The sequence below is a fragment of the Cephus cinctus genome, unplaced genomic scaffold (genome assembly GCF_000341935.2).
Source record: "Cephus cinctus unplaced genomic scaffold, Ccin1 Ccin1_scaffold0215, whole genome shotgun sequence".
NCBI lineage: Eukaryota > Metazoa > Arthropoda > Insecta > Hymenoptera > Cephidae > Cephus > Cephus cinctus.
In genome coordinates this window covers 1918595-1933217 of record NW_014332933.1, presented here as the reverse complement: position 1 = coordinate 1933217, position 14623 = coordinate 1918595, and the positions used below count along the sequence as shown (strand labels likewise).

At 41.7% G+C, this 14623-nt stretch overlaps 3 protein-coding genes across 12 annotated transcripts in view; 2 read left to right on the top strand and 1 right to left on the bottom strand.

Annotated features, from left to right (window-relative positions):
• Positions 1-4172: 4172 nt before the first annotated feature.
• LOC107265054 lies at positions 4173-7152 on the top strand. 3 transcript variants are annotated; one of them, XM_015734040.2, is made up of 3 exons: positions 4173-4212; positions 4450-4629; positions 4908-7152. In XM_015734040.2, exons 1-3 carry the CDS (start codon positions 4195-4197, stop codon positions 6714-6716), a joined length of 2007 nt encoding a protein of 668 aa, XP_015589526.1. In that variant the 5' UTR covers positions 4173-4194; the 3' UTR covers positions 6717-7152. The 3 variants fall into 3 exon arrangements, with proteins under 3 accessions (XP_015589526.1, XP_015589524.1, XP_015589525.1); XM_015734038.2 differs by having other exon boundaries at positions 4773-7152; XM_015734039.2 differs by having other exon boundaries at positions 4183-4323; positions 4773-7152.
• Positions 7153-8478: 1326 nt separating this feature from the next.
• LOC107265057 (sialin) lies at positions 8479-12355 on the bottom strand. Of its 3 annotated transcripts, none has more exons than XM_015734048.2 (9): positions 12122-12355; positions 10555-10760; positions 10254-10475; positions 10062-10146; positions 9797-9963; positions 9584-9733; positions 9372-9504; positions 9036-9289; positions 8479-8948 (listed from the first exon to the last, which is right to left on the bottom strand). In XM_015734048.2, the coding sequence occupies exons 1-9, from the start codon at positions 12186-12188 to the stop codon at positions 8655-8657; spliced, it is 1578 nt and encodes a 525-aa protein (XP_015589534.1). In that variant the 5' UTR covers positions 12189-12355; the 3' UTR covers positions 8479-8654. The 3 variants fall into 3 exon arrangements, with proteins under 3 accessions (XP_015589534.1, XP_015589533.1, XP_024938310.1); XM_015734047.2 differs by lacking the exon at positions 12122-12355 and adding an exon at positions 11432-11987; XM_025082542.1 differs by lacking the exon at positions 10555-10760.
• Positions 12356-13215: 860 nt separating this feature from the next.
• Positions 13216-14623, top strand: part of LOC107265051 — a 67638-nt gene continuing 66230 nt past the window's right edge. For 2 of the 6 annotated variants that reach the window (XM_025082538.1, XM_015734028.2), the window contains exon 1: positions 13218-13894. The gene's annotated coding sequence lies outside the window, so the exon portion shown is untranslated. Of the gene's footprint in view, positions 13895-14623 lie in introns of all 6 variants that reach the window. The other 4 variants (XM_025082536.1, XM_025082535.1, XM_015734029.2 and 1 more) reach the window with 4 other exon arrangements.

The following is a 14623-nucleotide window of genomic DNA, read 5'->3' as shown; positions in this document are numbered from 1 at the left end:
TCTTTTGGGTATAAACTTGACTCATAATTGTTCCGTTGTATCTTGAATATTATGTTTGGACGAAAATAAGACAGTGAGAAACTTGAAAAAACATTTCTCGGACATGAACAATCGGCAGTCAACTTTTACTCAACTGTCGGAAAGAAACTGTTTCACACGCGAGACAACGGAAAGTAAACGAAACGTTTGTTACGCCGACGCGAGTGACATCTGGCGTCCATATTTCCCACTACGTACAACGGCGACTTGGAACTCTTAGAAGCGTATTTGGTGAAATCGCAATACAAAAATATATGACAATTCGTTATGAGGAAGAGAAACTATAATGGTCAACTGGCACTACAAATTTTATACATATCCGAATACGCTTGCGTGGACAACGACAATTATAATAGTAAAAGAAAAAACAAAATTACGATTTAGAATCCAGTGACAGAGAAAATACATAAATTCTAATAATAGCTATAATACTATCAATAAAATCAATCTCAAGTGTTTACCTTATCTATCATTGTTTCAGTGGCTAATAGTAACTGGACTGGCCTTGACCTTGATAGTTTGAAAAATGAAGGTCAGCATCTATGATCTTGCGGTCAATGCAACTGGATGATTGCCAGCGAAAGTTGCTACAGCTGCTTTCTCTGACCGCTCTCCAGTATTATTGTATGGACGCCACTGAAATAATTGTACGATAACTGGGATGACTCAATGAATCGTTTTCACGTAATAAAAAATAATAATAATTTATAAATTATTTAGAGCAAAAAGTATATACATGTACAATAAATATTCCTTATTCTGCAAATTTATTACTTTCAATGTCAAACGATCACGCAAATATCCTGTGACTATTGCAGGATTTGTGCAATATCCTTTATCCTGTCGAGTATATCTATGGAACCAGATATGCGTTACGTCACACGGCGATGACGATCATAATAAGTGCACTGACACGTATCAGCATCATATGATTTTTCTCTTTTATATCTTCAAAAAAGAAAAAAAAAACCATTAGATGCGTTACTTCTCTGGGGACGTTAAAGACAAATTGACGTTACGTCAAATAACCTCAAAAAATAAGCACAAGAAATGTTAAGTAACTTAATTATTTGATTTTCTTCAAATCCACGCTCTTATGTTCCTAAAGGCACAAATTTGTATACATATTTTCATTATTAATTACTCACGTGGATTAAAAGTCGAATCTTCATATTACCCCGGGTCCGACGTACTCCGCGTATACATCGACGTATCAGGGGTTGCATAAAGTCAGGCGCAAGTATATTATATACCTGTTTTCTTACATCATCTATGTCATTGATTTCCAAGTGAATCTGAACCACACAGATGCTGTGAGTGACAAGGATAAACTAAATTCTTTACTATGTCCATTGTAACGTAATTCTTTTAACTTATGACCCTACACCGATAGCAAAACATACGAGAACGAACTATCTTCGAGAACCAACCTACGTTACCTTCGGCCGTCCACCCGTCATTCGTGCATCCGCAAGCCAGGCGGGCGCCAGCCAATCCTTTCTTCACCGGGAACTGACGAGCCGGTATAAACTGGGAGTTGGGGTGGAACAGGCCCAACTCCACCAAGAACGAGAGCTCTGACGGAACCTATCGGACGAGGCGGTAGCTTAACGGATCCTGTCGATTTTTGGGGAAGCGTAAAATCAGCAAACGCAACTGGAAGCACGAACGGGAGCGGAAGGTTACGGAAATGCACGGCCGCTCAGGCTGCTGGGTTTGAGGTAGAGAGGGTCGGAGTAAGAGTCCGGCAAATAGTGCGAGACACAGAGAGCGACGAACCGAGAACGTATCAGAAAGAATCTTAACTATCTATCGAGATCTCTTCACCAATTAATAAATTGGGAGACTCACCGGAACTGGTGCAGCTAATCCGTGGAGGCCGAGAACTGGATCCAAAGGACACTCTGGTGGACACTGCACTAAGGCGCAGCACTACACCTCCGTAACACTCACAGGAATTCATAGAATTGCCTGGATACCGCGAGAACAACGCGAGAACTGTACGAACCGAGAACTTGCTATACCGTAGCGAAACACGGCAAGAAAAACTATCATCTCCTCTGCCGGGCAACTCGGTACGTCGAGACTATCTCCCCACGGCAGATTCGAGCAGCTCGACCTCAACTAAACAATAACGAAATCTTACGAGAGCCTTGACGTAACTGTACGAATGAACCCGAGAGCGTAGCTTCTGAGCAGGGTGGCGACCCGAAGGGAACCAGAAACCGAGAACGTTATCTGTATCGGTAACCGGAGCCGCCTTGGGACCGTGATTCGAAAAATCACGTCACACCGTATATTAAAAAAAATGTTTTAAATTCACCAAAAATACATCCATCGCGTGTTTTTTTTTTTTGTTACAACGGGAAAAAGTAAATGACGAATCCATCATGAATTGAGGCGATTTAACGATATATCTTCGACAAGATCCTAAGTGAAATTAAATCCATCTGTCAAAACTTCTCTTATACAATATTTAAGATCTAATCATTCACTTCTGTGGAAGAGAAAAACAATAGTTGAATTTCCTAGTGAAGAATGCCGGTCATTTCCTACCATAATGAAACAGGCGTGCTGGTATAACGTACCCAGTAATGCGTTCATTGCGGTTGTATTACAATTAATATCAAACGCCGTTAATAGGTTCACCTTATACGAGTCTACGTATAAATTATACCAGACCGTATTAACCCGCGTTTCTGCAAGCCGCAAGAATCTTAATAACGTCATGAAATTTATCCGAGCAGATACGTCATACAAGTAAGACAAAGTAAGATCAACAGCCAGGCCTGTGAGTCAACAAAGGACGCCGATAGATCCATCCGAATATCATCGCAGACTTGTAAAACAGCGTGGAAGAATTTTTGCGCAAGAGACAGAAAAACAGCCACGTATAAAACGTAAATGGAGACATTACAAAGGAAGCGAGGAAAAATAATGGTATATGGCGCTACTGGCTAATGGACGTGAAATAATAATGACGAACGGAAAGTAATAAAAAGATAGAAAATCTCCGAAGCAATCGTCGTTCTTCGGCTGAAACGAATGTTTCAGGTAAGTTTGTTCGGAGTGTATACACGTAACACGATATATGCAGGATACTCGGAATAGTCGCTTATATCCAGAGAGGGAATCAAACGTTGGATGCGAAATCCAAAGGAAATTGCGTGATATAATAATTGTCCTGTGGGAGTGCCTAGCAGAGTCGAGCTAGAGCTCACAATACTGCTGTTGCACACTATGGGAACTATTGTTACACATTTTACAGTCTACTACTGTTCTCCTTGCTTTTGCCCGCTCGGGTCCCACGTGGCTTTCACTTGTCCCCGCGAATCCTTGCTTCTCCGTACACTTGGCTGTCTGCGTACAGTGTTTCTTTGACTTTAGTCATGATATTTTTTTTTTTCACTTCACTTTTCATCCGCTACGAAACAACTATCGCGCTTCCTTTCGTTAGCACCTTAATTCGATTGTAGAGGTAGAAGACCGGTGGATTTCAGGTCAGCGGAAATGGCTTATTTATCAGGATTTGTCAGTGGCGAATGGCGCTACTAAATGGCATATATTTAAATAATGAATTAATGCAAATTTCATTTATACCGTACAGATATATTATTTATATCTTATAAAGACACTTTTATCAGATATATATTTTTATTATTTTATTCATGCACGAGTATACGCGAACATACTTTATGGCATGTACGGAGTTCATGGAGAGTCAACGATTATTTTCTTAACTTAGTCTCAGGATACTAAGAATACTTTGAATCATATGTACTCTAATTGATAGTCATTCCGTTGCATATTGGCATCGACCTACTTTACTGAAAGATACTGCAACGCCTACCTGACGAGTGTTAAAGGTGAGAATAAACCTGGAACCCAGATAATTCTTAACTAAAAATACCAGTTGGGTACAGTAATTAAATATTTCGTGATCGTTGTCCAAAAGGATATTTAAAATTGGCTGGGTTCAGTGCCAAACCTCCATTCGCCGAAGTCTTAACGAAGGTGCGCTTGGGGGTCATCAAGGTTGTGGACGACTAGGAGGAACGCGTAGAAGGGGTGATGGCTGCCTATTGTGACACTCTATATAACACCGTGCACGGCACCCCACGCGGTATTGTCAACATTCACCGCACGCGCGGTACCATGGTTTCCACTCCGAAGGTACATTTTGAACCTAGTCGCTCGACTTGAAGTGCAGAAGTGCGGTAAAAAAGAAAATTACCACGTTACCGAATCGATTCGAGTAAAGGAAAGAAAAGAAAAAGGAAGATGGTAGGCAAGAGTGTTATAAAGAAAATTAAAAATCCGCAGTACGAAGCTATGAGTTGACGTGACGAGTGCCATAGGCGTAAGCGTGCTTTAGAAATATTGTGTAAACCCTTTGAATTTTCTTTAAAGATGACGCCATGGCTGATGGCTGTCTTCTGCCTGGTGACAGCTGGCTGTACGAACGTCACCGATCAGCAGACTTCAGGGACGAATCACGATCAGCAAGTGGCGATCCTCAAGCAGATACGTAAAGTTAACGAGGACGGTTCCTACACGTTTGGCTATGAGGCTGGAGACGGGTCCTTCAAGGTATGCCCATTGGGTTACTAGCTTCGGGGAGGTCTGATGTCTTTGCATGATTATTATTATTTTTCGTAACGCGCCTAATTAGTTCTGCCAGGCGACACTGTGAATTGCCTTTGTGTTCTGAAGGAGGGAAACAAATTTGTTAGGTCGAGAGCCGTGACGTTTTAGGTAACATCAAGGGCACTTTCGGTTTCGTGGACGCCGAAGGTGAAATTAAGAGGGTCTCCTACTCGTCGACGAACGGCACGGGATTTAAAGCTACCACGGTCTCGCCATTGCAGGAACACGTTTCCGTCGTCCAGAGTATACCCCGAGCCAATAGGAGCTCTACCACGAGAAAACCAAGCGTCGTGTACGCGACGGAAGCTTCGACCAGGTCCTCGGTAGTACAGTCCATACCAAGAACGAGAAAAACTACGACGACGTCCACCACGACGACGTCTACGACTACCGAAAGGCCAAGAGCTATTTTTGGTCACTACATAAAAGCCACCCCTAAGACCAGACCACGTTTCGTCATAAACGGACAGCAGAGACCCATCGCCGTCGAGGAAGAGGTCGAGGACGAGGACTCTCAAATCAACAGACCCAGCACCGAGGACAAGGACCCGACTTACAGGAGAGTCGTCTATGCCAAAAGACCCGTCGATCATAATCTTCGGCCGATCACCGAGGAATTTGAGGAAAAGGATGACGACATCAAGATCCCTACTGGGAACACGTTGCGTCGTCAGTTGCACGAGGAGACTACCAAGGCGAATTCGCCTGCCGAAGCGAACGAGGATCATGCCGACGTTTACGGAGGTGCACTTTCAACCACGAGACCATTATTCACGACGACCACACCGCCTCGTGTCGTTCAGAGATTGTCTGGCGTCCGCGTGGAACGACCCAAGACGATTTACGTAAATCAAGATAATTTGGGACCGGCGAGATTTGAAAATAGCAAGTACGACTCGCCGCGAGTTTACGAGTCCGAGACGAAAGCTGCGCAAGAGGAACGGCATCCGCAGGAGATATTAATTCGGCCAGGTCAGAGGGTGCAAAATGAGAATAGGGATTACGTAAGGCAGAATTCAGAACCAGTCTACGTCAGGCAGCAGTCTGAGCAGTACCTAAGGGAACTACCGCCCAACGGGATACTCGTGCAGGCTGGTCAATCCAATCTGGATGATGATCCTGGGTTCAGACCCATTCCGGTCGGTAGGGTACTGTACAGAGCACTGGCAAGTCAACCACCGGGGTACTCGACTACGACTGATTCAAATATTCATTATTTGACTGAAAGTAATAATCAGGAAAACGCGGAAGGTACCAGAGTCCCGATAAGTCCCAGTTACGTACGCCAACGTCCATTCGCACGACCCGTTCCCTATCACGATCAAGAGTCCCGGCCAAGACCCATTCTAAGACCCATTCCGACACCGGTCGATGATCGGGATTATCATCAGACAGTCACGCCTGATTATCCATACAGATCCAGTACCATCGCACTTCCGCCGGAACCACCTAATCCTATTTCCCCGCCGCTCAGTCGTCGCGACTTTCAAATGCTCCTGAGGCGACTGTTGGTCAGTCAATATGGCACTCAGGCACTGACCTATCCCAAGACGTATCTGGAGGATGCTCTGTACGATCAGCAACCTTATCCGTCTTATCAACCTGCTTATCAAACGCCTGTTCCCAGACAGGAACTTTCCTACGATCAGTCATCGGGTGCTGTTCAGTACGGCGATCGGGTCGCGCTCAGACGACCCGGATTCTCCAGGGCTATCAATCCTTTGTATCAGGGTAATCAGTACGAGGACTATCAGGATCCTAGATACTCGAAGCGTGTCTATCGTCAGAAATTTTACACCCAGGAGGTTCAGGACGACGGGGATGAAATTCTGCCGCCCCCTATTAGAGAGGCTTTGTTATTAAGAATGCTGCAACTGGCTATCAATTCCGATCGGCCTACCTTACCGACCGTGATGATGTCTACTACCACGCCTACGTCTAAGTACAGAAAATCTGGACCAGTCAGGAGCGTGCAAATTATCACTGATGACAACGACGATGACAAGGACGTGTTCGGCAAGAAGATGTAAGCGCCGTTCACGTGACAGATCATATAGATTCCTCAGCAGTATGCTGTCATACGTAATAATTTTTTAATTAAAAAATTATACGTACGAAATTTTTCGATATAATCAATGATACAGTAATTTTATGCAAAACTATATTTTTGTAGTAATTTTTGTGGTAATTATTTATATTCCGCTTATTCATGAAGAATTTTTATATGCGCACTCACGAAACGGTACAGTACACGTCGAAAGGAAAATCTTAGCATGCAATGGAGTTTACCAAAAAATAAGCATATAGATTAACGAGTGCTTCTCGCACTATACCAGAAATATGTAATAGTGACATTTTTTTGTAAATAGCACACATTCGCTCAGGCGGCACTAGTGTAATATACGCATTATGAAGTTATTAAAATAAAAGAAGAAAAAAAGGGGGAGGAAAAAAACGACAGATAAATCAGTGTGAGAATTTCATTTCATAAGGCGCCTTCCAGCACGGTCTACCGGGGAAAGAATAATAATGTACCTGGTGGCTGTAATTAGCATCGTGTTGCGACATTTAAAGCCAACGGAAACGTACGGACGCGTCAACGGGACGCGGTCGCATGGGATTTTGCGTGTCAGTCATTTTTGAAAAGCATTCACGCTGCTTCGCACGGAATACGATTCTGGATGAGGCAAGCACTTTCGCAAAGTACCAAATGTCTTAAATGGATGACGGCGAGATGAGACAAAAGAAAAATAGACTTGCTTTTGGTACCACTACGGAAGTGGAATAATGGCTAACAATGCGTATGTTTTCTATGAGGTCTGTATTAATAAACAGACGACTTCTATGCGGAGACAGTGATCTACTTGAGAAACACTCGGCCAAGAAACTTCCGCCATTCTCTCTATGTTCGTACAGTAGATTATAACGTGAACGTGTATGCTACGTAGATACTAACTTATAAGGTAAATACTCTCTTCTGGTAAATTATCTAATTAGCCGTCATGGCTCTATACGAGGCTTTTCACTAGGCAACCAAAAGTCAGTTGAACAGGTAAGTACGAGAGGATATAAGAATCTGTCTCACAGTCAGTATGTGTGTACAGTGCATTCAGACAATAAATAAGGAAATGTACCAAAGAGAAAATCTAGAGAGAGACAGAGAGAAGAGATAGAGACTAAGAGAGAAGACGAGTGACATGGATTCACTTTAATGACAATTCAGTCTGTGCATTGTTACCAGTTATGAACTGTCTTTTTCCTTGTTAAGATTAGTACGCTTTCGTTTATGCACATAACATGCACTTGCGGAACAATAGACGAATTTTTAGTTTTTGTGCAATATTATATTTTTACTTTAATTTATATACAACTACGATTAATGAGTTTCGCCAGAAATCTCGACTCTCGTTTGGCTTTTGGATTTTTAACGGCCTGTTGAGCATATTTTGAATTTTTACATTAATTCGTGCATCCATTATCTTTATATGACACTTATGAGATTAATTATTGATCACTCGTTATTCTAATGAAAAATGGAATGTACGTCGTTGTGTAGATACGTTTTTTATTATTATGTATGACGTTACCGTTCATTACGGGGATTGATATAAGAGTGACTAAACTACTTTCTAATTTTCCCACTCACGATTGTACGGCAATGGTTTTCCAGTGTAAATAATGACGGTTGTTAAGAGAAATTATCCCTTCTTATATCGAGTAAATATTATTCGTTAATTAAAATTTAAGTGAATGCATGCCTAAAGGGAGCAAAGTGATATAATTTCTTATGAATACTGTGAACGTGTCTATTTATTTTGTTCTCCCTGCCATAAGCCGTTCTATCACTGGATTCGAATCCTAATTCTTAAACAGACCTGACGAAACGCAAGATAAATTTATCAAGTCATTGTACTGAGCAATATCTACAGGTGAGTGATGAATTGTCAAAACTGTCATTACTATAATATTTAAACATGTGCAATTGAGCTTTTTGAATGCACCGAGGCCGATCTTGGAACACCTTTGAGGCTCTCGACGTCCTCATCCAGTCCATATGGATCGAAAGGTTCCGTTTGGACACCGACGTCTTCGTAGTCGAGTTCCAGTACATCCTGCTCGTAAATAACGTCATGACTGCGTGGTCTAGCAACAGATGGAATCCATGGTTGCGGGACGCCTTTGCCAAGAGCGAGAAAAACTGCAGCAGTTGCCAAGAGGACGACAGACGCAACGCCAAATACCAAACGCCATGAGCCAGCAATCTGTTGAAAGAAAATTATAAAAATTTTAATTATCAATAGACACGAATTCCCAGTACTCCAATTGCGTTAAAGTGCATTGCAACTTACGGAACCGTGTAGAGCTTGGGTAACGAAATAATTAGCAGCGAGTAAACCGGCTGCGCCAAGTGTAGAGCACAGAGCGCAGGCAGCAGCTGCACATGCGGGAGATTCCTCAGGAGCAAGATCAGCAATCGCAGCAAGCGCACCTGCAGGCGCAGTGCCAGATACGAGAAGGGCAGCAATGCCTAACCAGGCAGCCCCTAAAGCCTGACAACCGGCATAACCAGCCACGAATAAAAGTGCAGCCGGTATAAAGTGCGCTGAAACGTCAGAGTCATAATACACTTGTTATTAAATGCAATTCAGTTAAGGCGACTGAATTAAACAAGAATGCAGTCGTACCTGTATACACCACTAGCTTTCTGGCCGTAGTCGTGGATACTATTCCAGATTCACGTACGTGATCAACTAGCAGACCGCACGTGAGTGCCGCCATAAAATGGCCGATGTGCGGTAACGTGGTTAGCACGGAGTCCTGGTTACGAGGCAGAGAGAAAAATACAATTTGATACAATGGCTGCTAATCTTACGGTGAATCGTTATGGCGAACTTACGTTAGCTGTTGAGAAACCATAGATAAGCTTCAAGTATTTCGTCATGCCGAGAGAAAGAGTGGCGTCGCCCCATTGATTGCCCATCGTTGCCACGGCGGAAGCCCACACAGGTACGGATCTTAATAATTTTCCCCATGGTATTACAGCCGCCTGTTAATATATTAATTACTGAAGAAACGTCAATTTAGATTCTCGTCCTGTAATTATTCTTACGTTAGTATCGTGCTGGTAAGATTTTGGTGAATCCTTGACGAAACGTCCGAACGTGAAGTACCAACATAACGTAAGTAGCACTAAACCATAGCATAAAGAATCTCGACCAAATGTTCGGACTACTGCAGTGCCAATCCAGCCGGTAAGGCAGTAACCTACACTAACCGCTGTATGGAAAATATTAAGTGGAGGATATTATTACGTAATAAGGTAATGTTTGTTTTAATTAAAAAATTGACGTCTTGTTGAAGCATCGAATTCTTACCGGCATAACAACTAAAGAACCAACTTCTATGAGTGCTCTTGAACCAGGTCATGGCGAGCATGTGAGCTGCAGGCATGGTTGCACCCTGAAGTAAGCAATTGATCAACATGCAATTATGCAATTAAGTAAACATTGTGGGTAATAAGGCCCAAAATTCTTTCAACAAGATTTTTAGCTTTGGGTCGTACTCACTGTGCATAATCCTTGAAAGAGTCTGAGTGCCACGTGGGACGGACCTCTCCAGGCTGCTGGGACCAATAAGGAGGCAAGACAGGCGCTGAGAACTGCTCGTGAGAAAACCATTGAGGGGCCTGATCTGCCCCAAACTAAACAACCACCCAGAATGGGACCTGCGACCTGACCCCAGAGAAAGGCCTCGCGCATAATTGACTCTGCACGCTCTTCTTGTGGTAGCTGAAAGAAGAATGTTTTTTTTTTTCAGTCTTATATTTTATTTATTGTACAGTATCTCTTGTGATTCAATGTTTGGTACCTCAAGAAGTATAACTTCAAAATCTTCAGTACGATTTCGACTTGTGATGTTGACCAACATGTCGCAATGCCATGATGTGTCGATGATGGCATGATTGTCCTCCTGATTGGCCAATAGGGCTACCGATGAACTTACTTCGACGGCTCCGCAGAGAGCAAATCCTACGGCCACGAGCGCGGCCACGACGTGCCGCGCTCGTACGGCCGCTGAACATTTTTCAAAATTTAATAATTCTTTTTCCAACATTTTTCAAACAATTTAAAAGAAACAGACCAAAATATTCCTAATTATTACAGTAGTGCACGATATCCCAGGAATCTGAATAGCTCGTGTAATGGAAATATCTTTTTTCAATGATATTGTGTAACAAATCGTCTAACCAATGGCGAGCTGAGCACGGAGATTGTTTGCGGTAAAATCATAATTTTTCTTAACAATCATAATTTTTCTTAACCTTATCGCAATGTACAAATATGATTCGGGCGACTGGCGTGTTTGATTTTGATAACTTGCTCAGACGAGAACTTCGTCATTATTAACCGTAGGGACTTTATTTGCTATTGCCTAATAATCTATTAACATTGCGCAATTACATACTATTCATTTATATAGTTATTCAATTTTTTCTTCACGAAATTCTTGAAATTCACAAGACACTATTTTTTTCCCAAATCTACGTCCATATAACGTGATTCAGAAAAGTAATTTAATATATTTACGATATTGCCATGAAAGACTCGTTACACTTAAAAATTGTAATGCTCTCAGAAATTGTCTTGCTTAATAAAAGTTTTGATTATGCTTTTCACACTAATACTTTTGAATTTATCATTTTTAATATTCCCTTTTTTACACTCAGTTCAAAAATTGTACCGACCTCGAACTTCTTTCGCAGCTTGTTTTATCTGTACACTGCCACGCTTGACGAGCTGCACACTACCTCTCTTAACGAATTCCGCCATTTCACAGAGCCCGAAAACAGCGAGATAGACGATCACATCCCTTTCTTATCATAAGAGTTATTTGATTCCCCACGCACTATCTCACGAGTACGGGAAATAAATTATAAACGGCCTCGACTTTGGTATACCAGTGACGTAACGCAAATAATTGCCCACCGTTTCGTTCTTACGCATATAATTTTTATTCTGTGATCTGTGATATTCGATTTTCCTATAATTTCACGACCATTAATATACATTCTAAAGACTACCGTTCCTCTTCAAATACTTAAATGAAACGTAAGGGTTGTAAACATAGGACTCGATATTAAATATCCTTGATGCGTCAATTGACATCGGGCAAGTCGTCGTAGGTATGTACATCATAAAATTTATTGCTCGTAACAATGAATAATGAGATATTGATGAGATAAAAGGAAATAAATCACGTTATAAATTCAAATCAATTCAACACTCTAAATATTACCGATACAATTTATGGAATGTTTTAGGAGCGTGATTAATAAAAATTATTTTAATAAAAATACCTTACCATTACTTTTTAATAATATTATCACTATTGTGGCTTAATATATGTATAGTATATCAAATTTCACTAGACTTACCCCTGACTTCGAGAGCTGCATGTCTAAGTTGGACGCTACCGCGTTTGAGCCGCACCAATGCAGCCATAATTATCAAATTAAAAATTGCACCGAATAAGTGTCCATCATGAAGTATCTGTATTTTCGACACATTTTATTACGATTTCCCGAAATTCGACCGTTTGACGACTCAAGCTGGTATAATCTGTTCACGAGAGTAACCTCTGGGGCACTGGTGGTCATCCAGAGTGCGAGTGAATGAACAGTTCTGTTAACAAGACTTGATACAATAAGTACCAATGTTTGGTCAGCCTTGGAACTCAACCCGACGCCTACCCCGTCACGCTTCATATTGTATCAGAAAACTTAAAAGTTTTTATTCGTCTTCATAGAACCAGTTCCGTTAAAGAATTTCGTAAATAGACGCTCGGCTTAATAGCCCCATTAAAACATATTTGCGGAAGTTGGTAGTAGCTTTCAAATAGGGCCACGTGAAAAGTACGTTACGTATTTTTCAAATATAAAAAAATACGTGAAAAATACAAAAAAAAAGTGTGCGAGGTCTCATGAAGTCTGTGTTTGTATATAAAATAGTATCATTTAAAGAATATATATGGGTTAATGTGAAATGGATGGAAACAGATAAAGAACAATAGGTGCACCGTTTAATACGAATTGGGCCACAACGTAGTTGTCACTGAGTCTATTTTGTTCCCATATAAGAACGATTTCATGCAATCATCATTTCACATAATTGCAACTGCATCACGATTCACATCGTGACATGACGCTATATGAAATGTATCGTATAATGGTAAAACATAATATAGAATCATCTTTACCGACTGAGCTAAAATGAAATATCAGTCAACGCCACAAGCGGAGATAAATAAACTAAGAACTTATAGGATTTGGTGTCACGCAAGTCTGGGTGTCGCGGAGTCCTGCTAATCAGCTTTACGGATTGAAATTCTATAAAAATTGCATTGCACAAAGTACACGAGCATACTTAGCATATTCAGTGCACTCCAAAAGGTATTTGTACAATAAATCAGGGATCGATATAAATCGGCAAAGAAGATATCTGCATATAATAAAATCGATTTCATACAACACAGTTCACGTTCAGTTGCCTCCATCTTGTAAATATCAACATCCGATTTATAAATTTCCTTCTGGAGTGCAGGAATTATTTAATCACGATACAAAACACAAAGAAAATACCAGCGTTACATTAAATTACAAGTGAAACCAAATGCTGCTTTACCGATCCATAAGAAACTCTCGGTAAAACACCTTCAGGTTAAATTTCAAGTAAGAATATGTTTACAGGGACCCCAGCAGGTTGCGCGGCAGGTGGTCACTGTGTATCCCTTCTTCTTCTCTGTGTCTGTCCTCTCTTCAGTGTACCACCTGAATGCCTATTGGTCAGTTCAGAGGCAGGTCAAACAGCAACACAATCGGTTGGCGTTTCGTTGACTTATCTGTCCCTTCGAAAACGTCGCGAGTCCCGTACTTTTCACATGTATTTCGCGAGTGCTACCTCTCCGTCCTGTAGTCCCCAATATTTAATCCGGCTATCAAAAACTAATCGACTCGATATCACTAACAAATCCATCCAACCGCAATCGCGTCGTGCACGCGAGTGAAATGTGCCGCTGGAGAACGCGAGTGTTTTTCGACGATGTTTTGACAAGGCTAGTGCGATTGTGATTCAAGTATAAAGTGGCTGCACCAAAATCAAACTGGAATCCAGGCTCCAATCCAATATCGAAGGATAACGACGAACTGAAGGTTAGTTAAATATTAATATCTGTATAATAATTCATCTGGACCCTTGTAGGTTAGGTTTCCAAGCTATGCTGGTACCTGTCTTCCTCTCCCTTTCTCTTATCCTTAGACCCTTCATTCGTTTCCTCTCTTGAGTCTCCTTTCTCGTTTCTCCCGCCGTGAGAGTCTCTTAACTCACTCATTCTCTCCTCTCTCTCTCTCTCTCTCGCTCTTACTCGTCTTCTCTATCACTCTCTACCTCTCGGCGTGCTTCTGCTTCATCCGTACGATACTGTCCTTCGAAACCCAGACGACCCAGGTCCTCTCCTCAGGGATCCTCTACCTATCCTAAGCATTGACTACAAGCCTCCAACTGCCAACCATTGCCAGTCCTCTGTACCTTGGTATGCGAACTGTAAGGATATACCTCTCTTGTTGAAAGCTGACATTCAACAGGTCCACTATTCGAGAGGCACATTCCTCGTTTCTATGAAAGAGATTCGTGTCGTGCTTTTACTATGGTTCTCAGTGCAACCTGCGATTCCTTACCGTCATATAATACGGGTGCTTACACGCATATACGTATACCCATACGCACGCACTAGCTAAACTTTTAATGTACCGTTTAGAAAAGTGTAACTTTATCGCTTGAAGTGCTTTGCGTTTCCATGTGAATCCAACCGCGTTTAAATACGAGATGATTTCAGAATCACGTCGGAACCAGCGGCACGAAAAATTACGACCTTTGCTTGT

Bases quoted from the DNA above. Each gene is read 5' to 3' on its own strand.
- LOC107265054 (XM_015734038.2), top strand. The intron at 4,630-4,772 runs GTATGCCCATTG...CAAATTTGTTAG, and splicing joins CTGGAGACGGGTCCTTCAAG to GTCGAGAGCCGTGACGTTTT.
- LOC107265057 (XM_015734047.2), bottom strand. From the start codon at position 11,516: ATGGCGGAATTCGTTAAGAGAGGTAGTGTGCAGCTCGTCAAGCGTGGC. The intron at 9,964-10,061 runs GTAAGAATTCGA...TTTTCCATACAG, and splicing joins GTTCTTTAGTTGTTATGCCG to CGGTTAGTGTAGGTTACTGC. The intron at 8,949-9,035 runs GTAAGTTGCAAT...TTCTTTCAACAG, and splicing joins CCCAAGCTCTACACGGTTCC to ATTGCTGGCTCATGGCGTTT.